We start from the raw sequence: 26121 nt of genomic DNA on the forward strand, positions 1-26121 counted from the left end.
GGAGGCGGGGATGGGGGGGCTGCGGCTGCTGGCGGTGGCCCTCACCTGCTGCTGGTGGCCACCCGGCAGCCAGGGTAAGACGCTGCGAGGCAGTTTCAGCAGCGCCGCGGCCCGAGACGCTCACGGCCAGAGCATCGGCCACTTCGAGTTCCACGGTAGGTGCGGGGGCGGGGAGAGGGATGAAGGCTCGTGGGCCCATCCCGCGGCCCCTCCCTCCCCGCCTCGCGTGGGGAGCCGGGAGCCGGCGGCGGCGAGGCTGGGGACTTCACCCAGCTCACCTGCGCTTCCTGCGTGGCCGGCAGCCGCCCCCATCGCAGCTTCCCGGAATCGTGGCATGCGTTTATGGCCAGCCCCTGTGTTGCTGCTCCCCAGATCCTTGTCCGCACCTCCCCCGGTTAGTGGCTGTATTCTGCACCTAAAAGACCGTTTCCCCAATCCTCCCCGTACTAACGAATGTGCTGATGACTCTTCCTGCTGCCAGTTTCGAGATCCTTCGCTCAAAGAAGCATCCTTTGCTCGCTCCGTTCTCAGCCTGATTGTATACACTAAGGCACCGTAATTCGTGAAGTCCCAGAACTTAGATTTACTGGGTTTTGTTCTTTTTGTTTTAAGATCAGTTTGCTAAAACCTACTTGGCAGCAAAGAGGTTTTGGAACCACCCACCCCTCCCCCCCAAGCACCTGATAATCTAGTTGTCACAATTGCTGGGACAGTTTGGTTACCTCCCTACGAAAAGAGTAGCTTTACTGTGGACCACGAGGCCTAGAATTAACTTGACAGAAATGCGTGCAAGTGTATCCTGGAAGCTTCATAATTTGTATCCTCTGTGGCCCTTCTGAAATGAGATTGCATTCCCTTCTGGTCTCCCTCAAAAATCCATAATTCTTCAATGAATGAATCTGCATTCATTCTAATTTTTGCTTTATTTATTTGCATCCTCAAAATTTGAATGTTTTTCTTGGTATATACTGCTAGTACTCTTAATTTGACTACTACTATATTTCAAATAATTATTTGCTTTGATGAGGTTAGGATCCTTTCATAGAGTCTTTAGCATTAAAAGATGCAAGATCAGAATACTGTCCTAGAGAGGATTCTTAGGAGAAGATAATAAAAACAGGAAGCTAATTGGTTGGGAAAGAAATTTAAAGTATTGAATTACAGAATTGTTGGTGTGAAGGGAAGGGAAACTTTATTATTTTTAATCTGAAGTTTTAAAAATAACTGAGAAAAGGAGATGCAATCCATTTAACAAAATCTATTGTGGAGTAGACCTTGGGTGAAGGAAGAAGAAACTTGAGAGTTTTATTATTTTTTTAGGTAACATTTTCAGTTACTTAATCAACTGGCTGTAACTATACTTTGACTATTGACAGTGATAGTAATGTCACTACAATAAATGGTACAGTCTGGACAGTACCAGAAAATCTGGCATGTATGGAAGCTGTGACATGGCTTGTTACTCGTGACTCCCAGACAGGCTTAGACAACCCTGATGTTTCATGGTGATTACCTGATAAACATAAGGGAGAAACATGTAGTAAATCCAGATTTCTCAGGTCAGATTGAGGAATAGAGTGTTCCAAGTATATTAACATACACACTTTCTCTCTTTTGTGTGTGTGTATTTTACTATTACCAATTTTCAGTGAATTCAAATTCAGGAAAATAGTAATAGAGCATACAGTACTGAAATATGAACTCTAATTCAGAATGTGATTTAAGATGTTAATAGGGCCTTAGAGTCACTTTTAAGGCTGTTGATAATTTATAACGTAATTCGTTTATATCAGAGACTTAGACAGTTTTTGATACATACTATAACTTTAAATTTATTTAAAATGTTTAGTCAAAGTGATAATAGTAAAAACAACAGAAACAGGAGAATAAAAAGATCTTCAGATGAAAAAACAGTCCCGTTTCCCTTCTCCTCACCCAGAGTCGCTTTCCCTAGAGGCAACTACTTTTTGCTATTTCTCTCCTGGGCCTTAAATGTAGTTGCTGTGTGCAACAAGCCTCATTCTGTAGTTGTCTTACAACATATATTGTTCTGAAAATTCCTTTGTAAAAGTCACAGATGTCAAATTTTGTATCAGGTCTACCCCAAAACCCATTTATTTAACCTTTCTTGCTATAAGATGTTTTTGTTTTTTATACTAAAAGAATAATTAAATATTAACAGCCATGTTATATTAAAAAACAAAAGAAACTTTGGCAGGAAATTTCTATGGATAGTTTATAGGCAAGCGTTAAAGATGTGGAGTGGTTGTAAAATGAGGCAAAATTCTATCACAGTGAATGTCTACATACAGAAGTGGCTGTTTATTCAGTGAAAAACCATGCGTTATCAGCTGAAGTATAAGGAAACACCACACATTGTTTTGGATAATTAATGTGAATAATCTCTTGACTTGCATCTGAATGGGATGGTCATTCTAATGTGACCTACCTAGCTAAAATGAGATTTAAGACAAACTGTGCTCTTTTAATTCCCATTTTGATAAATAGAGGTATTGAATTGTCCTACCGTCTCAGTTCCATACAAGACCAACTAGTTGATAATTTTTGTTCTAATATCCAGGTGACCATGCTCTTCTCTGTGTCAGAATCAATGACATAGCAGTAGCCATTGGAAAGGAAGCTAAACTCTACCTGTTCCAAGCCCAGGAATGGCTAAAGCTGCAGGAAAGCGGTCACGGTTATAGTTGTAGTGAAAAATTATCCAAAGCTCAGTTGACAAGTGAGTATATCCTTTTTTCTTTGATCATTATGTATATTTTTTTCTTCCTTAATGTCGGGAGTATAATATTTACCTATCAAGATGTTTCATGGCACAGCACATATCACACTCTGTTGAGTACATTTTAAGCTAAAGTTTAAGGAAACTAATCTTTTCCTTGATCAAAAGATAGAATGCCTTTTTCCCCTCTTACTCAAAATATTTGAAAAAATATCCAGATAATTTATAAAGGTGTACTTTCCTACATTCAGACTTCTCAAAGGTCACATAATTCATACCAATATGGCAGATATATTTTGACCAAGTGGCAGCATGGAGTGAATGATAACATTTGTTGAATGCTTATTATCTGATAGCACTGAGCTAAACACTAAGCTTGCATTATCTCAGTTAATTGTATAATTTAGCCCAAGTGATGCTGTTTTGCAACATGTTATTGGGACTCAGGACCAAGTCATATGGTGACACAATGTGTCATTTTAGAATATACCAGCCCCACATCATTTGTAAACCTCTAGGTTTGCCTCTGGAGAGGCTCTACTTTTATTATTCTAGTTGCCTGAATTCTTGAGCTCTTCCATTCTCATCAACACTGTCCCATGCATTAGGGTGTTTGCCATCCAGAGTGAGTGCAGATCTTTTTAATATAGAAATGAAGAGCATATGCCATGCTACCCATTTTACCCCTTGGAAGTTAACTGGTTGTTAGTTAGGAATATGAGACATCCATAAGAAAAAAATAGGAATTATCCCTCTCCCCTTTCCCCCCTGTATTTCCCCTACTGTGTTCTGCACAATGGTGGGTCTCTGACTCTTCTTTCAGTCTAGTCAGTAAAGCACTGCCATTTCTAAACATCCAGTCTTCTTAGTCTTAGCAGCTGTCTGGTTCCCTCATAGCCTGAGTAGGGATAAGAGTACAAGTCCCCAGTCATTGCCACCCATTGTGGGGATCTTTTGTCTAGGTTTGTGAGATGACATTGACAGTATGCTGAAGATTCCTGAATGACTGGATTCAGAATGACTGGATTCAGATATCAAAGAGACACTTATATAGTTATTTACCTCAACCCTGAATTTTAGAACTTATCTGGGAAATTCCTACAAATGCTCATTATCAATTCTCTTTTCCTTTCTACACCAATTTAATCATCTAGGTGTTCCACATATGTGTGAAAAGTTCTAGCCTTCTGTCCCCAGTTCTCGTAATGTCAACCACCTTGCCCATCCAAACCTGGCCCTCTTCCAGTGTTCCCTGTTTCAGGAACTGGCACCACCATCTATCTAGGGAATAAGCTAGAAACCAAGGAGTCTTCCAACACTGCCCTCTTTGACCTCTCCATCCCCTTCTTGTTTCGTAAGTTACCTCTCAGTATCTCTTGAATTCATCTACTTTTCTTCATCTCTACCCCCACCATGTTATTCCAGGCTGCCGTAATCTCTCGCCTGTACTATTGCAGTAGCTCCTACCTGGCCACTGCAGCTATGCTGGTCCCCCTCTGGAATCAGAGTGATTTTTCTGAATAGCAGGTTTGATCATGTCACATTCACATCCTCACCACGCCCTTCAGTACTTCAGTGGGTTCCTACTGCTCTAGGACAAAGATGGCCCTCCTTAATCGGATCAGCAAAGCCATCCGCGTCTGGCTGTTGCTTACCCCCGACCCCAGCTTCATCTCACAGCATTGCCTCCTTCAGCCTCATTTTATTAGTAGCGCAGGTGTTCTTTCGGTGCCACCCTGGGCCTTTGCACAGGCTTTTCCTCTGCTTTTTCTTCCTTCCCCTCTTTGGCTCCTCCATCCACTAAGTTAACACTTGAGTTTTTATAGCCTGTTGTCTTCCTCCACAGCATTTATTTTAGTTACAAGTTTACATTTTATTTATTTGTTATAAAATCAATCAGTGAGAGCAGCAGGGCTCTTTTGGTCTGTTCATTCATTCATTCATTCACAGCACTTCCAGTACTATGCTAGGCACTAGTGATAAATCAAGGGACCAAAATACTGACACTCTCACAGTCCTTAAGGCTGCTGAGGGTATAAGTTAGATCACTGTGAATAAATGTGAAACTGCTATTGTGATAAGGACTATGAATGTTAGTTACATGGTACTATGAGTGAGAATTTATGATACACTAGTGCTCAGTTAAGCATTGACTAAGTATTGGTAGGATGAATTGTCATGGAGCTTAGTGCTTGAGGGGTTTTTGGTTAGTAGGTCATTTGCTTTGTACTTCGCACCTCAAAGTCTTTTTCTTTCTCTATTAAAAACTTATCAGGGACTTCCCTGGTGGTCCAGTGGTAAAGAATCCACCTTCCAATGCAGGGGACGTGGGTTCGATCCCTGGTCGGGGAACCTAGATCCCACATGCCACGGGGCAACTAAGCCCGCACGCCACAACTACTGAGCCCGAGCGCCTCAACTAGAGGCTCGCGTGCCTCAACTATAGAGCCCATGTGCTCTTGAGGCCGCGCACCACAACTAGAGAGAGAAAACCCACAGGCCACAACTAGATAGAAGCCTGCACACAGCAACTAAAGATCCCACATGCGTCAAGGAAGATCCCAAGTGCCGCAACTAAGACCCGGCGCAGCCAAATAAAATAAAGTGAAATTAAATGAAATAGTAACTTATCAGACAGTTTAAAGCTTTGAGCTATAGGAATCGATTTGTTTTCTTATATTACATGATCAGTATTGTACCATATACTATATACACTTGCAAAAACATAATTTTTTTATCAGTCAAATACCTTCAGTCACAGAACTTACGTATATAGAGAGACTTGCTGCATTGCAAAGACAGCTAAACTGAGAATCACTGCTAGTAACTTGTAATAAGATCTTGTTATCTTGGAGCTGCACTTTACCTATCTGTATAACAAGGAAGTTGGACTAGTTTTTTCTAAGCTTCCTAAAAGTCCTAAAATGCTGTGATTCTAATTATTACTCTTTAGGTGGAGTTACATATGTAGAGAGCTATAATTTATAAAACCTCTTGCTGTTGTTTCTTTTTCTGTTTTCCCTTCCTCTTCCCTACTCTTAAGTGCAAGGGTATTCTTTGGAATTGTTGGAACGGAAGATCTCAGGAAACTGGAATTTTTGAGGAATGAAGATTGTTTTGTTAAATTTGGAGGTCTGAAATAAATTAAGTACTAATGACATATGTATCACTTTCTACATACGTAATCAGTTCTTTTTCCCTTAACAAAAGCCAAGTCTTAACAAAATCTGTATTCTCCAACTTCTTTATATTATTTTCATATTTATAGTATATTGTTATTTAGAAGCTTTGATGCATTGAAACAAAAAGCATATCCTTAAATTCATGACAGTGTAGTAGTATCACGTATCTGAAAATAATTCCTTGTAGAAATAATTCTCATTTCCTGACCATTAATGAGTCTTTTAAGAATTAATAGCCTTTCACCTACTTGGTGATGAGCTCATTAACTATGCCTAACTCCTATGTAAAACCTTATTGCTGCTGTAAACTATGAGAAGGTTAGTAGATTTGAAAACTCGCAGAGTTGAGTGTTGCTTGTGATTATACATTCTCCCAAATTAATGTTTGAGAAATTATTTTTCAGTCTTACTTTTTGCTTTTTTCTCTTTCAGTAATGTCATAAAACATCAGATTTTTTTAAATGATAAAAACTATTTTGTAGGTTTTTAAAGCAAACAAAGAAGATATTTAAATGCACAGAAAATGATGAGTTTATATGCAAAAATATTTGCTGTCAGATTATAAGAATTAAATGTAACTTTGTATATAAAACATTTTCAGTATTATCTTTTTACATCATATGCATATATTTCCTCTTGTACATTTGGTATATTGTATAAATCGCTTAAAGGTGTTAGTATTTTATTATTCCGGGTAATTTTGTTAACAGTATTCATTTCCTTTTATAATATTATTGGGCGATTAGCCTTTCAACACCATTCTCTGCAATTCAAGTTTTGTTAATATTTGAGGTACTCATTGCATCAGCATACAATAAGTGTGCTGTGCTGTAGTCTTTTGTTTCAAAAACAATGAACATGCAGTTTTGTCAAGAGGCTTATTTCCTAGGCATACTGAAAAAGGCAGCAAGACAAAAACTAAGGCCAATATCACTTTATGAAGCACACTTTTGTTTTTATTTGATGTAGATCTACATAATTTAAAATGAAACATCAAAAAGTGTATTGGTGAAAATATAATGGTTAAATTTTTATATTGTTTTATCTAAGAGAAAAAGTGCAAGTGATAAAACCTCAACACAGCAAAGCCTTTATATAATGAAGTCCAGATTACATAATTTCGAGCTGCACATTTCAAAAGCCTTATTTCTGAGCTGCTATTGATCATATATTGAATTCTTACTAAAGGTCATCAATTTAACAGAAACTAGAGAAACTAGAGTCTTTGCTACTTTTTTCTAGAAGCTGTGCAGTAAGAAAAACAGTATAAATGTCAGCTAAATTAAGATGTCCAAAAAAACAATGCTGTGGTATTCTTAACAAAATCATCTTGTCCAGTTTAACTACTATTAATGAAATTCCCAAATGTAAAGTTTAAGTCATCAAAATTTGAATCCTGACAAGATAAATCTGTATCTCATTTATAAAGACAACATATAAATAGTATTTCTCCAACTTTTTATTAGGAAAATTTTCAATTATACTTACAAGTTGAAAGCATAGTACAACCAACATCTGTATATCCTTGGCTTAGATTTAATAATTTTATCAATAATATTTTGTTACATTTGCTTTATGTTTGTATGTGTGTGATTTTTGTTTTTAACTGAAATGAAAATAAGCTGTTGGTGCCTTGAACAGTTCACCGTATTTCAGCATACATCTTATAAGAGTAAGGACATTCTTCTCCATAACCATTACCATTACCATAACAATACCATTACTGCATCTAAGAAAATGAATAATTTCATAATAACCTCTAAAATCTCTTCCATATACAAATTACCACAGTTATCTCAAGAAATGTATTTTATTTATTAAGAAGTTTCATTGTTTCAGTTGAGGAAAAGATCAAGACTAACTGGATGCAGTGGGGGCAATCTAGACTTGGGAATTGCACCCAACATAATCATATATTTTAAGAATACTTTATATAGAATCAGACTCTTCACACAGGATCTTCATATACTGTCTCATTTGTTCCTCACAAGAACTCTGAGTCAGATAGGGCAAGTATCTTAAGTTTACTACTGAAGAAAGAAATTTAGAGAGGTTAAGTAATGTATATGATTAGTAAGACTTGCTTCTCTAACTCTTCCATTGTCTTTATTACACATAGTGTTTGAGACGCCACTCTCCTGCAACACTCATGGTAGTAGTGAGTTTCTCTTAGGTCAGAATCATAGTTTTAGATCGAGAAGGGATCTTAGACATCATTTAGTGTTTCTCAAAGGGGGTGCTACTGGCATTTTGGGCAGAACAGGTCTTTGTCATGTAAGCTTGGATTGTATGAAGTTTAGCACAGCCCCGCTTCAAGTATCTTGAAGTTGAGAACAATTGCTATGACAACAGAACTGTCCCTACACATATTCAAATGCCCTGCAGAGGAATAGCATTACCCTGGATTGAGAACCACTTATTGGTATAATCACCTTATTTTAATGAAAGGAAAAGGACAATTAACCTTTATTCAGCAACTACTATAAGACAGATACCATGTTAAGTGACTCATATAACTTAATCCTTGCATCAGCTCTTTGCTGTATTATCTTCATTTTACAGATGAAGAAAGTGAGTGTCATTGCTTATGTAACTTGCCCAAAGTCATATAGAAGGTAAGCATTGGAGCCAGGATTCAAGCGCAGGTCTGTGTGAGGCCAACATTCATGAGTTCCCACCCCAGCCCAACACACTATATAGATCTGACCCGGTATAACAACTCATATTCCTGTAACTTCTATCTTTCTACTTTTAGTAACTTTTTAAAGAATAGCCAATCAGGAAGAGATTTTGGAAAATCTTTTGAAGGTGTTTGTCAGTCATAATTTTTAGATATAATAATTTCCAAAGTTGAATGCTCCATTTTAGATTTAACTCACGTAATTTTCAGAAATGTTACTGTGATGGTTACACAGCACTGTGCATATACTTAATACAGAACTGTACACTTAAAAATGGTTAAAATGGTAACTTTTGTATTGTGTACGTTTTACCACCACAACAAAAAAATTTTTAGTGTTGCTAACTCGCTTGAAAATTTTGAAAATACTTAAAATTGAAATTCAGAGTTTCAGTGAAACTATTCTAGTCATTTGTGGTATTTCATAGAACTTTTATAGTGATTCCTTTGGTTGGTTAAAATACATTATTTTTACCTGCTTTATGACTTACAGAACTTATTCCAATACTACATCAGGGCTTGGACTACTGAGACAATAAGAACTAAACAAAAGAATTCTAATTTCAAATTGATTATGTGACTAAAACAATGAATACATTTGAGAATTTTGCTTTGAAAGTGCTATTTTTTTCTCTTTAAAGTAGCCATGAATCAGACTGAACATAATCTGACAGTGTCTCAGATTCCATATCCACAAACGTGGCACGTGTTCTATGCAGACAAGTATACATGCAAAGAGGACAATGAGAATTCTCAGGTGGAAGATATCCCATTTGAAATGATGTTACTAAACCCGGATGCTGAAGGGAATCCATTTGATCATTTCAGTGCTGGAGAATCTGGTAAGAATATGTATTTAAATATATGTCCTAAATACGGAAAAAGATTTATGCACAAGTATCTTCATGTTGTGTTTTTAGAATACTGAAAATTAAAAACAACTTGTGTCCAACAGTAGACAAATGGTTAAAAAAATCTTCTTATAGAATTGTAACAGCTGTACTATTAAGTTTTAAAGCAGAACTGGAAATTTTGTATTGTATGGTTTCAAGTGTGTTAAAAAATGCGGAGAAAAAAAAAATGCGGAGAATAAACAGAAAGAAGTACAAGAATATTAACAGATTGTTTCCATATTTTGGGTGGTAGAATTATGGATAGTTTTTAGTTTCTACATTCTAAATCTTTTTGTTTTTATGATAAGCTAGCTTTATTTTTATAAACAGAAAAATGTTAAGAAACTGAGCAGTCTAAATTAGTAACCCAATGATTAAGTGAGATAGAAACTCCACTACTTTGTATAGCTGTCCTTCACTAGGTTGTTTGAACATATATAGGGGTTGCCTTCATTGGAGATTGCAACCATTTTTTAAATGATCAAAATTGATAAAACTTTCCAAAATCAAATCTACTCCCATAAAATATTTCATCAAAATTTTAGGTTGACAAAATTTTATGTTCTGCCCTACTGAAGTGAATTCCTAGCCCAAGCGAAATGAATGACTTCTTGTGATTAATGGTGGACATGCTGTAAAGTATTATGGATTTGTAAATTAACATGTCAGAATGAAAACTAAAATCTCTAGACCATCTGTCAAAGAAAAGGGTTAGGTGTTTACCTCTTCATGAGTTCATTACCCACTTGGAAGAGTCAATCTGCTTAGAGAAAAATTCAGTCCCTTTGCATTACATTTGCCATCAAGGTGGGTGGGTGGAGGTAGGCCAGGAGTTGAGGCCACATTAGACTAAACCAGTTGCTAAGCTCAAAGTGTAAATTGCCACAGCTAGAAGAGCAACTCAAGGAGCTTGTGTTATAAACAATAAGTCACAAGTAACTTAATGTATAAAGAAAGAAACTTTTAAAAAAATATCCTTTAGTTTGGGGGCTTCCCTGGTGGCACAGTGGTTGGGAATCTGCCTGCCAATGCAGGGGACACGGGTTCGAGCCCTGGGCTGGGAAGATCCCACATGCCGCGGAGCAACTGGGCCCGTGAGCCACAACTACTGAGCCTGCGCGTCTGGAGCCTGTGCTCCGCAACAAGAGAGGCCACGATAGTGAGAGGCCTGCGCACCGCGATGAAGAGTGGCCCCCACTTGCCACAACTAGAGAAAGCCCTCGCACGGTAACGAAGACCCAACACAGCCATAAATTAAAAAATAAATAAATTTAAAAATTAAAAAAATATATATCCTTTAGTTTGAGAAAATACTTACATAGTGACAGAATGGGGTCCTAAACATTTAAAAATAATTCATTCTAAAAGTCTTTTCTGTGAAGGAAATGACATAATTGTTTTTGAATGCAAATGAATGTAAAGGTTAAATTTCACTTGATACTATTTTGGATCAATGTAGATCACTATTGAAAGTTAATTCTGTCCTACCATTTCTTTTATCTTAGTAAGAGATATTGACACTTATTTTACATAGTTTGGAAAGGCATTGATGAAACCCAGGTCTAGTGATAGCATTGGATGGGTGGTTGGATTAACTTGCTTTTAAGGTTTCTTTTAACTATAAGGCTTCATTATTTCATATGACACTTATCTTTAGGACTGGTCAGGCTTCGGCAGGAAGTAATGCTCTTCTGTAGTCACTGTACATGCAAACCCTACTGCCCCTAGTGGAGTCCGCATCTAGTAGCCCTTCCCCCTCCTGCCTTCAGACAGGAGGGTGGAGACTCAAGAGGTTGTTTTATTTATTGTATGGATCCATGAGACTCACTGGATCCTGATATTCTTTTTCTTGCCTCCTTATATAGGCTCTCATTTCTGGACTCTTTTCTCATTCCCAGTTTGATATCTGAACTTTGACCGTAGGCCATAAAGTAATGACATTTGTGCCCTGTGCCGTGCTTGGACTACTGAATGTCAGTCATCCTTACCCTGGCTCATCCTGAACCTTGCCCATATCTTCTAGTGTTTTTTTCAACACCCTGAATTATGGCTACCTTTTTCTTTAGGGTTCCCACTAACCACTGTGACTCAGTTCTTAGTCCTGACTCCTTTTGACCTATCTTCTCCTGTGACTGATTTTGATTTGATACTTACAGTATGTCTAAAATCTGTCTTTCTTATACTAGAATGGGGAGAGTTACTTTGGTCATGTCACCAAGAGTATTTAAATGAGGGAAAAAATTTCACTATAATATGGATTTTCATTAAGCATGGGATTCTGTGCAAGGCTAGTCTGTGGGGATTGATTATTTAAAAGTGCCGTAAGTACTCAAAAGTATTCATTGCTAGATGGCTGGCATAATTTCCAAGGATCACATCATTTTATTATTTAAATGCCTTAAAATATGATTAATTCTACATTGAAGTCTAAATCGGTGGTTCTCAACCTGTCACTGTGTATGCATATGGAGAGCTTTGGAAAAAATACAGATGTTCACCCCCAAAGACTGAGAGATAGACTTGGTTTTGGAGTGGAAGCCAGGCATTTGTAGTTGGTCAAGCTCTGAAGTTGATTCTAATGTGCAGAACCACTTAGCTAAAAGTCCATATTCCACATTATTTTGGTAATGTGTTGGTTTCAACGTAGAGCCTTAAGAGTGATTCTTCCTATTCTGTAGCCTCAGGTATAGAATTTGTTTCCAGGGAATAAATTCCCAGTTAGTTCATTTTAGAAACTTTTCCTCATTTAACTAATTTTCTGCCCTGAGTAGAGAAAATTGATTTGCTATGCTTTTTACTGAGAATTGACTGCTAAAACATGTATCTTAGAGGTTTGAATTAGAATAACCTGGTGCAAAAAGCTACAATTAATGTTATATGTTACTCTGGTTAAATCTTACAGTTTGTTTTCTTTCAAACCAACTATGTATTTTATATCTACGAGACTTAGTTCTATATTTTACAGAATTAGGGTTTTTTGTTTTTTGGGTTTTTTTTTGAATGTAGACTAAGGCAAGTTTGATGCTACTTGACAAAATACTACATAGGAATATCATGCTTCAAGGTAGAATAAAATAAAACTACCTCTTAAAAAATTAGAATCTTTGTTAACTATATTTGTGATTGGTAGAGACCAAAAGAAGAAGTACTCAGAATCCTGAGAATTAAAGCATTTTTGTCTAAAGTAGACTGGTTTTCATTGGAATGGTATTACAGGCTCTGTCACACCTGCCATCTCACTGTTCTTAAGATTCCAGATATGTTTATTATTTTCTCTTGTTCCCTTTTCTCCTCCGTTATCCTGAAAGATAATGGGTTGGATCTTACCTTTGGCTCTGTAATTTAAAGTAACAGAAAACTCTAATGCAAGTGGTATAGACAATAAAGAAATTAATTCTCTTACATAACAATAATTTCTGAGGCTTCTTCAGGGTAGTTTATTTAACATTATCCTACCCTGTTATCCTCTGACTGTCAGCTTTGTCACCTCCCTCATATTCACAGTTAACTGCAGCAGTCTGGGCCGTACATCTAGGCAATGGCAAAATTCAATGTCTCTTTTTTAAGAGCAAGGAAACCTTTCCCAGAAGCTCCCTTATCACATTTCATTGGCCAGAACTCAACACATGACCTTGTTGTCTAACATCATAAGAGAAATGTAAGTGAAGGTATCAGAAGGGTGATAAGGGTAAACCAACATGTCGAAGTAAAGGGTTAGGTTTACCTCTTTGGGAAAGGGGAATATTGGAATTTCTCTAATTGGTTTAGACTAATCAGGATTTATCTTGAGACCCTTGAGGGTAGGATGGACATTGGGGCATCACAGGTAGGTGAGAGTGTTCCAGGGGCTGCCCCATGACCCATTGACTCTCTCTTCTTACCCTCTTTTCTCCCATCTCCCACCCGTTTTAAAATTAGATTTTAATTTCAAGGTGAACATAGATTACTTTCCTGTGAAGGATGGTGGCAGAACAAAAGTAAAGTTGATTGAAGAGAAAAAAAAAACTGACTTTTTTTCCTAGAGGTGGTTTATTTAAAAGAACACTTGAGTGCAGACCCAGAGTTTTATCTTTAAAGCATCAGGGTCAAGGTAAGAATAATTTATGCAAAATGCAATGAGCAAAGTGTAGGACAAATGTCCTAGTTCAAGTTATTTAATATATTATCTCAATGAAATAATTTTTTGGTTACCGTGTTAGCTTTTTATGGAAGATACATTTAATCTTGAATAATCCTAAAACATTTTTTACTAGTGACATGTGTCTTATTTTCAAAAGTCCCTTCCTCCTATATTATTCTGGTTCTCAATGAATAGTCTGGGATTTTCTTTTCATGGTGCATTTCTAACCTAATACAGTCTGAAAACTTATCTTGTAATGAATATTTTGTAAAGTATTATAAATAAATAAAAATTTAAATAGAATGCCGTATTTAATTCTTTATACTAAGAAGAAAAGGTAAAAACAGATTCCGAACACAAGATAGCGTACTTTTACTGACACACAGTTATAATACGTTTAGCTTATTTTCTGCCTTGTTCCATTACTATAACAATCCCAGGTTTATTGTCCCATTATTTCTAAAGCTAGAATACGTCTCTATATCAGGAATTTTAAAAGAAAATATGCCCATTCAGTTATTTGATATTCTCTTCCTGAAGTCTAAACATACTTTCTCACCTAGACTAGAGAAGTGGACAATCACCGTTTATGTACGTAGAGCAAGAGAGACACCCAGTGGCTGAAATACTTCTCTCTCTCTCTCTCTCTCTTTTTCTCCTAACAATGCCAAAAACATGATTGAGATTGAACTGTTTATTGAGTATTTTTCCTACTATTTGTATCTTCTGGATGACTTTTCTAAAATTATTTTCCATACAATGTAAATATTCCCTTCTCTGCCTATTGTTTGGAGTTTATCCCGCATGGGAAACTGGAGCAGGTTCAGGGATCACAGTTGGAATGGAAGTGAGTACAGTTTAGACTGTTCATCCACATATTTAGTAGAGACAGCTGTAGCCACTGTCACGATATCCAGTGTTATTTAGATAGAATATAAAAGCCCTAATATTAGGGACTAGGTTTAGATGGAACCAAGTAAATGTAAGCCATTAAACTCAAAGCTGGCCCCTGGTTTGTTATAAAATTTTCTGAAATTTCTGAAAAATGAAGATACAGTCAAAAGATTCCAGGTAACACAGAAAAAGGGGTGTTTATCTTGAGGATGCGTGAAGGCTACTGAAAAGCTGCTGGTAGAAACTGGAGGCTGCTTAATGACTGGGACCGTTTTTAATATAAAATCTGCACATTCATATGCTCCATTCTTGTCTTTACCAACCAGCTCCCTCTGCTCATTCAGAATTTCTGCTTACCCAGAATTTTCATTTGATCAGGGCCTGGTTTGACTCCTTTGGCCTGCTCCATCATCAACTCTTTTCAACTCCGGTTTCTATTGCCTCATCCTTTCTATGTTTTGTGGTTTGATGTCCCAAGAGAACATGATCGGCTTCGTATCTTTGAGAACCAAGTGATGCTGCTGGCCAGTGACTAGCCTTTGGTTCGGTAGCCACTTGGTCAGGTGTTTTAGTTTCAGTCACCTGTGGAGTGGAGTCCCATGTTCTCCATAGGTTTTCCTCTTTGACTGAGCTGAATGCCATTTACTTCAGAAGGAGGCCTGGTCGTGACAGGTATTTTGACACTTTGTCCAAATGGGAATGTAAGGTCATGATACATTCCAGAGCTTGGTTCTTAGGCTTTAGCTGTATCAGAATCACTGAAGGACTTATTAAAACCAGAATGCTGGGTCCCACTCCCTGAATCTCTGATTCAGTAGATATGGGATGAGTCCCAAGAATCTGCCTTTCTAACTACTTCCCTAGTGATGGTGCTGCTGGCACAGGGCTCACACTTTGAGAATCATTGTCAGGGTATATAAAACTCTTATTGACTGACTAAATCTATTTTTAAACGTCTTATAAAAGAAATCCACTTTGGGGGAAAAAAGCATATCTAACTGAATGCTGAAATCATTGTTTTAATTTACTGTTTCGACCAAAACTATGATCTTGTGGTTAAGTCTTTGGGCTTATTCCCTGACCAATATGACTTCTTATAGATTGACTTCAGTTTAATCTGCGTTCTTATAGTTAAGACTGTATCCTAAAGTAGAAAATTATTTGTTTCAACAATCTTCCTTTTTTTTCTCTTACAAAAAGTAAATGCTATGACTTCAATTAGAAAACAAGTTCTGGAAATATACCGATGGGAAGATTTGAAAGCAACCCAACACTATAACTGGCTTGTTCCTTTCTTCTCTTCACAGGGTTACATGAGTTCTTTTTCCTCCTAGTCCTAGTGTACTTTGTGATTGCTTGCATTTATGCGCAATCATTGTGGCAGGCTATTAAGAAAGGAGGACCCATGCACGTGGTTTTAAAGGTTCTGACAACTGCATTGCTGTTACAAGCTGGTTCAGCTTTCGCTAATTACATTCATTTCTCCAGGTAACTCAAAACCATTAAAACTGTGTTCATCATTACGTCTAATTAGTCCTAATTAGTCCACCAAAATTATGCTTGCTTTGATTATGAATGATTTTTTTCACATTTGTAATTGATGCTAATATTCTCCTCTTCAACTCTTCAGTTACTCCAAAGATGGAATAGGGGTACCTTTTATGGGAAGTTTGGCAGAATGTGAGTATCTTACTGAGCATTGTTTTAAAACATAAACTTGCTATCTGTTCTTGTATGTTTTCCTTTTTTGTCATAATACAGTTTTTTTATCCAAGGTTGGTTAGATTCAGCTCAACTGGAAAAAAGATTATACATTTAGTTTCCACATATCCTATTTAGTTTCTTCTTAGTAATAGGTAATGTGTATAGCTCTTCATTGTCTTTAGAGCATATTTATATGCATTCTCTCTTTTTTTTTTTCATGTGGACCATTTTTAAAGTCTATATTGAATTTGTCACGATATTGCTTCTGTTTTATGTTTTGGTTTTTTGGCTGCAAAGCATGCAGGATCCTAGCTCCCCGACCAGGGATCAAACCCGCACCCCCTGCACTGGAAGGCCAAGTCTTAATCACTGGACCGCCAGGGGATTCCCACATTCTCTCATTTTTATCCTCAATAAAAACTCAGTGAAGTAGATATGCTTATCCCTATTTTGCAGATAAAGAATCTGGGCTCAGTGACAGGAAGTACATTCCCAAATGTCAGTCCGCTAGTGAATGGTAGAGCCAAGATTTAGACCCAATTTTCTGACCACAAAGCTAAAGTTTTTTTTTTTCCCTTTTTCATCCCTTTTTTGACTTTTTGTCTCTATTTCTAACCCAGAGCCATAGAGTATACCTATAATTGAGCTGACCTCTCAGCTTTGTTCTTTAATTTATAAGAGGAACTTCTGTGAAGTAGTTTTTCAATTAAATATGATGGTGAAAAACTAAAAGTTCCCATAATCATGACTTTTTAAAGGGAACTTTAGAGGGGCATCATGTCATATGCCATTCTCAATCCTGAAAAACAAGTTAAGATTTGCTCTAAAAAAGCAGATTCTGAATACGAAACCATTCTAGGATTTACTTTCCTTATATTTCCATATTTCTCTTCTAGTCTCCTCACTCTTTAATAGGGTATCTTATGGTAATCTCTATAATCATCTCAGGACCCACTTATCCTGATCTTGCTGCCTATTTTAAGATTCTAAAACTTCTAGAATCTTTCCTTTTCCTTGTGAGGAGGATGTATACTGTTTACCTCTTGGGCATGAACAAGAGTTGCTTCTCCTTTTTTGACATTACTAGAACCCTGGTTTCAACCCCTGTTTTCTCTTAGATGACTCAGGATGTTTAACAGAATCCTAGAGTTTTAAAGCTGGACAGAGCATAGAAATAATTTCGCGTATGCATTTTAGATGAAGAAATTGTGGTCCAAAGAGGCAAAGCACACAGAGGCCCATCAGTAGCAAAGCTGTTACTAAAATCAAGGACTTTTGAAGTTTTGTGAGTGTCTACTGTATACAAAACAGTGTTTTAGGCTCTCTGGCATCTTCATGGTAAGTTAGAAGCAAAAGTCTTTTTAAAAAAACTGCAATAAATCAATGTTGATCATTTTTGGTAGTTCTGACAACAGGTTTGGTTAATGAAGATTTTAATCAAATTCCACAGAATGGGGTTTTTGTGTCATCTGTGTATTTTATCTACATTAGTTATTTTTCAAGAACAGATAAGCAGTGCCTACCTACCCTCACAGTTATGGTATTATATCAATATGTGCATTACTTAGTATGTAAAGAAATGAGCCAGAAAATCAACGTTCCCTCCTCCCCAGTGTTTGCTTTTGCTAGTTAGCAACTTATGTAGAGATATTCCTTTGGCTAACTTCTTTAAGTAACTGAATATGTATTTGTGAAATGTTTAATAAAAATAATTAGCATCACAGTCATTTAAAATCTATGGTGTAAGAAAACTGTGCTTGTTCTGAAAGGCCATGACATTTTATATCATTAAAGTGTAGTGACAGTTCATTATTAGAATTCGCTATTACAAGTATATAAGCATAAATGTAAAGTATCCGGTTTTAATTTGGGTGGCAGAGCTGGAGAAAAATATGTCAAAATAAAGCTGAAAAGGTCTATTATTAATAGGTTTTTGGCTTGTAACTTTTAATATAAGTTTGATACTACAGCTAGTTTTATCTGTTTCTCTAAGAATATCTTTATATAAAAGAAATAAAAGTCATAGACATCAAAGTTATAAATGGCAATTTGAAGAAAGTTTTATTTTGTTGAATTGTGATCACACGTTTATTCCAAAATCCACATCAAAATACACTCTGATGAAAAAGTAATAATTTTTTAAAAACTCAATAAATAGAATTTCTAAAATGAATGCACATGGCAGTTGAAGTATTATTGCTTGTTATTTTCTTGTAGCACTGAACTGGGTGCAGGCGCTTTCTTTGCGTCTTTTCTACCGCAGCCAGCTTCCCCTGCAGTGTAAGTGATGGCCACCGGGTGGCACATCACACTAATGCATGGAGCGCTTCATTTGTCTTCAGGACTCTGACGCTAGGGCCAACATAATTGGATGTTATAGCAGCTCTGCGTTTTATTGTCATGCTATTTCTTATTAATAGGTTTAGAAAATACTCTTCACATTATATATAGGTCAGCCACCAAAAAAAAATTAACAACCCAGAAGTATTCTCCACATTGCAGAAGTTATATTTAAAATTTGTTTCTTTTCATAAGCACTGAGTTATAGATTGTAATTAGAAAAACTAAGAAGAATAAGAAACACAAAGAGATTTAAAGTTGGCCTTAATAAAGATATGATATGGACACATATACATTTTTTAAAAATAGGAGTATTGCCATTGTTTTAACTATTTTTAGAAACGTTTACAAATTTAATGGCAAAATTTTAATTCTTTAGAATTATTATACATGAATATCTCTTACTGAATTTCATCAGTTTCTTTTTTAAAATGCCTGTCTTTTGTGGTTAATAAAATAATTATATTCTCAATGCAAAAAGGATAAAATGTGGGAATTCCATGGTGGTTCAGTGGTTAGGACTCCATGCTTTTACTGCTGAGGATGCAGGTTCAATCCCTGGTCGGGGAACTAAGATCCCACAAGCTGCGCAGCGTGGCCAAAAAAAGGATAAAATTCTTTGTATTGTGAAAACTCAGTTGCCTTTGGTTTTCATTTCCCATTAGTTTTTGACATCGCTTCCCAAATTCAAATGTTATACTTACTTCTGAGTCTATGCATGGGTTGGACTATAGTCAGAATGAAGAAGTCTCAGAGCAGACCTCTCCAGTGGGATTCTACTCCTGCGTCCACTGGCATTGCTGTATTCATTGTCATAACACAGGTTAGTACTGATACTAAATGTTTTCTGCTTTGCAATATTGAGAAATGCAAATTTGAACATATCTCATGTCAAGAAACCTGGGACCCATGAGGAATTTGTGTCATTTTAAAGTGTGAATTTAAAGAGTGATAGATCATAAATGAAGTAAGTGAGAAAGAGAAAGACAAATACCATATGATATCACTTATATGTGGAATCTAAAGTAAGACACAAATAAATTTATCTACAAAACAGAAACAGACTCTCAGACATAGAAAACAAATTTATGGTTACCAAAGGGGAAAGAGGGAGAGGGAGGGATAAATTAGGACTCTGGGATTAGCAGATGCACACTACTATATATAAAATAGATAAACAAGGTCCTACTGTATAGCACTGAGAACTATATTCAATATCCTGTAATAAACCATAATGGAAAAGAATCTGAAAAAAAATATGTATATATATGTGTAACTGAATCACTTTGTTGTACATCAGAGACTAACACAACATTGTAAATCACCTATACTTCAATTTTTAAAAAATGGGAAAAAAAAGTGATAGATAAATAACGTGTTAATTTTCTGAGTGCTGGTATATGTATATTGTAGAATTTCATTGTAATTTACCTGAATCTGAGCTTCCTATCAGATTATTTCAGTGCAGGATATTTAATATTCAGTTAGATTCTCATTTCCTAATTAAGAGCTTTCTTTCATATTTTCTAACACTTAGTAAGTACTCAATATTAAATGAGTCAGTTAATGAATTTGAGATTCATTCATTAGCCAGAATCTACTTTATACATGAAAGAATTTAAGTGAATATCAGATTTAAGGAAAAACAAAATGTAGAATAAAAAAAGAATAGAATCTTGTTTTTGAAAACAAATGCAAAAACAAACTTAGTCTTTTAGAAGAGTCCTCTATGCCTTTTTTTTGTTTTTCTCTATAGTGACCTATAGACATTATTCTAGGATCTCCATATGCCTATGTGCAATGGATTTATAAAAATTAAGAAGAAAGATATAAACATAAAAATTAGTATTGAGTTTGTGACCATCATTAGCTATAGATGAAAATGAAATATACATCTGGGCTCTGTAAAGGACATCATAATCTAAGTTTTAATGCATTAAATAAATTGAAAAACTCACTAGTGAAGGGTAAGGCCTGTGCTCATCTACCTCTAGTACTTATTTTAGTACCTTAGGTGCTGAGTGAAGGTTTATTGAATTTATATGATTGATTTAGAAAGAGACCATATCACAGATATTGATATTTAAAAAGGAGATAATGCCAGGAAGGGAGGGCTAGTGAGAAAGAACTGAATTAGAGGTGATTAAAATAAGGGTAAGTTCTACCAACTTAATGTTTTTGATCCAGGATTTATGGAGAGTAGTGTTAATATCAAGTTAAATTCTCATTTCTCGATAACTGTTTTAAAAATTGAATTTTCATTATTTCATTGCAATTTAAATTCATTATCATAAACAAATACAAATTGAGATTATAACACTACCCTAGAGTTTATGTGAGCATTTGTGAAGAATGTATTAGACACGGCCCTGACTCTCAACAGCAGCCAGACTAGGTGGACGAGACAGGCAGCAAGAGATCACGTAAATGTGTACAGTGTATTCCACAGGTCATGCATTAGCATACGTATGTGAAAATATGGGAGTATGAACATGTAAAAATGTGAATCATGGGAAATAGTAGTTTATTATAATTTTTTGCTTTATTGGGTTATAATTGAAAAATAGAAATTGTATAGATTTAAGATATACAACTTGATGTTTTGATATATTTATACATTATGAAATGATCACCACAATCAAGCCAGTTAATATGTCCATCACCTCACATAGCAGGAAATGATAGTTCTATAATAGCACTTCTTTGTTGTAAAAAGTTAAGGAATCAGACGGGTATAATTTGGCGTAGAGGAATGAATTTCTGTAATAAAGATCAAATTTTCATTTCAAGAAGGAAATTTATGTGTGCAAGATGAGAAAAGAGTTCACCTAGCAAGAATGGTAGCTAGAGTAAAATTAGGGTGGAAGATTTGAGAATGAGGAAAGGAAGTGGTTGCTGGTAAACCCCATAAAGCCTAAAATTGGATTTAATAATGGAGTTTTGATCTAAATTCTTTGGAAGCCACTGAAGACCCAATTCTGAAGGCTGAGTTGGCAGATGAAGGGAGCACAGAGGGCTACTGACATGTGTGATGGTGAAAATTATCGTAATTTAAGTGATTGTTGTTTGGTAAAGGTGGAGGGAATGTGGGCACTGATTTCTACTGAATAGCAGTAAACAGAACAGCTTAATGAGGAACTTGTGAGCTTTACACTGGGATAGTAACAATATGGTAAAAAAAGGTGAACAAACAAATAAGGATAAGCAACTGTGCCCTGGATGCTATGGTGGATATTGAAAATCTACTCTCCTTTACCCAGGGAGGTTACCGTGGGAAAAGAATGAGGTCTGAAATCAACAATTCTGACTTGTTAATTTCTGGATTACAAAAGATACTGAGATATTTGAAAGTTTATCCTGAGGTAATAAATTCTGCTTGAATGCAGAACGGTTTGATTCTTAATAAGGTGTTGAAGTAAGAAAGAGATAGATTTAGAAGAAAGTTTATATTTATTCTCTTCATCTTTTCAGCTTATTTTCATCATTAGAGATGTCTTACTTGAATCATGGTAACAGTAGCATTTTTTTATCTCTTGTATGTGGTCTCATTTGATAACAATCCCTTTTCTCCAGCTGAGGGTATCAGTGAAGGAAAAACTGCCTGTGCTTTATTAATCAACACCTTGTATAGTCTGATAAATCTTAGAGCCTCTTAGGAATGCTTATATACAGGTTAAGGGGATATAGAAAAGAGTTGAAAAAAGTACTCTTTTGTAAGTAGACATGACTTTTTTCTCTAAATATAATATTGTTTTTTGCAGAGTATTTTGCTACTTTGGGAACAGCTTGAAGATACCAGTCCTCACAGCCACCATTCACATCACAACTTAGCAGGGATCCTTCTAATTGTTTTAAGAATTTGCCTAGCATTGTCATTAGGATGTGGACTCTACCAGATCATCACAGTGGAAAGAAGTACACTCAAGAGGGAGTTCTATATCACTTTTGCCAAAGTATGGGTTTGGTTAGAAAATGACTTCTTCGCATTATCAACTTCATTTTGCTTTACTTGGGAAGTTAAGGAGCAACCATATGTTAATATTTAGTAAACTTTTATTATGTGCCAGGTACTTTATGTGCTTCAAATCACTTAATCTTCACAACTTATGAGATATAGATGATATTATCCCCACTTTGCAGAACTCACGAAACAGTAGTTTCCATGTAATCTTTGGCAGGTCAGTTTTGCCTGTATTATAATTTCTTTATCAATAGGGATTTTACATTTTTTCTGTAGTATCAGAATTTTTTAAATAAAAAAATTAGGATACAGTTTGCATGTCTCAAAAAAGTCATTAATGGACTATGAACTGTTACTCCCAGAATTATGCAATGTTTTATAACAAACATGAAGAGCCGTCCTTCAGCGTAAGCAGAGGGAGCCAGGAGGCTGAGTACGTACTGTGTTTCAGCCATTTCATGGCATCCATATGAGACCATGTCTGCTCCATTCCCCCTTGCTGTGTCCTTCTTATGCTAGTGAGATCTAAAGGCAAATGGATTTTTTTTCTGTACCCATGTAATAAAGGAAAAGATCAGGAGACAGGTTGAGTCAGTAACGTTACAGAAGCCTCCCTTCCTAGAGAGTTATATTTTTTTGGTCAGATTGAGAGAATCTATAACCCATCATCTTGGCAACTCAGAGCAGCATTCTGGTAAGCTGTTTGGTCAGCCCACCCTAGCTGACAGTCTCAGCAGAACGAGGCTGAGACGGAGGGCCGGATTCCTTGTTCATGCCAGATGTGGAGCATTTTAAAGCTGCTGCTGCAGCCCTAGGAACCCATGTCAGGCCTCTGAGTACCAAACAGGCAAGGATATGCCATTTCACTTTGGAATTCTTCCCAGAGACAGTAGTGCTTATTGTTTCAAAAGTTAGTGTATACTTCAGGTATTTAAAAACTAATTTTTTTCTTTTCTTCTATGTTTAAAACAGTACAAAAATTTTTTCTTAAACTTTAGTTTTTATTTTTATATGTTTTAATATAACTATTTGAATAGGTTCAAACATCCAAAAGTATTTTAAAAGCAGCAAACGTGTTTCTTACTTCTCTCCCATCTATGCAGTTATCACCTCCTCATATAATCACTGCTATTAATTCCTAATTTATTTTTTAGAGAATTTAAAATATATATTACTATATACACTAATATGTATAAAATGGATAACTAATAAGAACCTGCTGTATAAAAAAATAAATAAAATTCAAAAATTCAAATATATATATATATTACTTTATATTTCCCTTCACTTTTATACAAATAGTAGCATACTGAACACATTTTTCTCTATCTTGTTTTTTTTCCTTGTAACCTCAATATACCAAGCATTTCAACAGCTACTAGTATTAACTTATTATTTTATTTCAGATTTAATTTTGGAAAAGGATATGTTGCCATGTTCTAGGAAAAATAGAACATATATATTTGAAAAGTATAGTGTTAAAAAGTTTCCCATTCCTACTCGCCTAATTCTGTGTCTTTTGTGCTAAATCTCAAACAGATAACCGCTGCTAATCGGTTTTTTGTGTATTCTTACAGAAGTTCTTTGTGTATCTGTATGCAAATAATATATATTCTTATTTGTTTTTTATAGAAATATTACACATTTGTACCTTGTTTTTCTCAATTATTGATTTGTTACTTATATATCAATACATCAAAATATATGTATGAGGAAGATGTAAGATTTTAAATACTCCAAAAACACCCATTTGATTAGAACCAGAATATCATTGTCACAACAATAGCAAATATATTTCTACATTTTATTGAAAGTTCTACTGTACAGGCCAATTGAGACCAATCAAGACCTCCTAAATATGCTAGTAATGTTATTTATCTGGTACATTCTGAAAACAAAGACATAGCTGCACTTATTTGACTTATTTTTCATTTGTTTCAGGGCTGTATCTTGTGGTTTTTGTGCCATCCAGGTCTTGCATGCATTTCTATCATTTTTAATGACTACCAAAGAGATAAGGTAAATAATATACATGATCAAAATAGTTTTTTGTAGTCTTTATTGGGAAATTATTAAAGTAGGAAAGGCCTGTTTATCCATTCAGCGGTTTCTTGGATTCTTTAAAATAAAACTTTGAAACAAAATATTGAACCAGTGAGTATTTAAATTTAGTTTATAAGCAAAATGATGGAAGATAGCTTTTGTTATTCTTATTTTAGCCTATTTCATAAATTAAATCATAAACTTTATAACACATCTTTGTAGTTAAGAAAAAATGATTAAAATTTTTTGCTACATAATGTTAAAAATCAAGACAGCTTTCTAAAAGACAGTCTAGTTGCTTTAACAGCCTGCAGACTGGAATGCCATGCTCAAGTATGCCACATTTTGGTTGTATTGATACCTACCTTCTTAGGTGAATTACTCCATCATTTCGAAGTGGAGTTCTGCCAGGAGCCCTTTACAAGCAATGCAGTGTGTGGTTGAACGCACAAATGTTTCTTGAACCTGAGGTATTCACAAAGGGTAAATAGATAGGAAGGTAGTCTACAGAAATAGAGAAGTGACTTGAGAATTTCGGAAAGGGCTTTTAGAGTACTCTTCAGGATTCAGGTAGGGGCATGCTTTATTCCTATTACTAGATTAGCCAGGAGTCTGATTTTTCGTATTACTTTCTTTAGTGCATGCACCCTGAGGAGAAAATGGTTTAGAAAATTATTCTTTTGTATCTTATTTTGACATCTGTAAACTAACCGTCAAAGGAATTTTACTTTTGAACAATTATAGTTGAACATTAGTCTCATTTTCCTATTGAAAATTTCTTTTACAAAATGTACCCACAGTAAAGATGGGACGGATACAGTTTATTATTTATATATATTTATATAAAGTATATATAAGTTTATATATGTATAAAGTATTTATAGGTCCATGATAAATATAATTTCTGTTTTTGCATGCAGTAAAGCATTCCCTTTCTTTTCTTTTCAGGTCATTACAGTAGGCGTTATCCTTTGCCAGTCTGTTTCCATGGTGATTCTCTACAGACTCTTTCTATCCCACAGTCTATACTGGGAAGTTTCTTCACTTTCCTCAGTAACACTGCCACTGACCATATCATCTGGACACAAAAGTCGGCCTCACTTCTGATACTTGATTTTCTTTAGAGGAAAAGTAAATTTATTTACCAGAGTGCAATAAGGATCCAAATACAGTGACTTTTTTTTTCATACTTTTGGTATGAAAAATTGAACAGAGAAGGCAGAGCATGTTATTTATACAACTGCATTTAAGCAGTACCAAACTGAAAAAAAGGTAGTAAATGTTTTGAAATATACTTAATAAACTTTCAAGAAAGAATGTTGTTATAAGGTGATTTATGCAATTTCCATATGGAAATAAAGATGAAAAGAATTATATGATATTTTGGTAAGAGATTCACCACTTATAATGCCTCCTCTTATATCAATAGTTAACTCAGGTTTGATAGTCTTATAAAAAGTAATCAGTTAAATGATTACTTGCTTATACATGTCTAAACCAAGTCCAGTTATGAAATCAGTGTAAGACACTGGTTAAAAACTGCTTCTTTTTATGCTTTAAGGAA

General features: G+C 35.5%; 1 protein-coding gene across 2 annotated transcripts; it reads left to right on the forward strand.

Annotated features, from left to right (window-relative positions):
- Positions 1-25825, forward strand: GPR180 (G protein-coupled receptor 180). 2 transcript variants are annotated; one of them, XM_059902802.1, is made up of 9 exons: positions 1-155; positions 2582-2740; positions 9244-9444; positions 15817-15997; positions 16140-16189; positions 19219-19376; positions 22315-22506; positions 24456-24533; positions 25506-25825. In XM_059902802.1, exons 1-9 carry the CDS (start codon positions 11-13, stop codon positions 25662-25664), a joined length of 1323 nt encoding a protein of 440 aa, XP_059758785.1. In that variant the 5' UTR covers positions 1-10; the 3' UTR covers positions 25665-25825. The 2 variants fall into 2 exon arrangements, with proteins under 2 accessions (XP_059758785.1, XP_059758786.1); XM_059902803.1 differs by having other exon boundaries at positions 9247-9444.
- The last annotated feature ends 296 nt before the right edge of the window (positions 25826-26121 follow it).

The sequence above is a fragment of the Balaenoptera ricei genome, chromosome 18, assembly GCF_028023285.1.
Source record: "Balaenoptera ricei isolate mBalRic1 chromosome 18, mBalRic1.hap2, whole genome shotgun sequence".
Classification (NCBI taxonomy): Eukaryota; Metazoa; Chordata; class Mammalia; order Artiodactyla; family Balaenopteridae; genus Balaenoptera; species Balaenoptera ricei.

Coding starts and splice junctions, on each gene's coding strand:
- GPR180 (XM_059902802.1), top strand. CDS start 11: ATGGGGGGGCTGCGGCTGCTGGCGGTGGCCCTCACCTGCTGCTGGTGG. Junction 156..2,581: donor CGGCCACTTCGAGTTCCACG/GTAGGTGCGGGG, acceptor TCTAATATCCAG/GTGACCATGCTCTTCTCTGT. Junction 16,190..19,218: donor TATGGGAAGTTTGGCAGAAT/GTGAGTATCTTA, acceptor ATTTCCCATTAG/TTTTTGACATCGCTTCCCAA.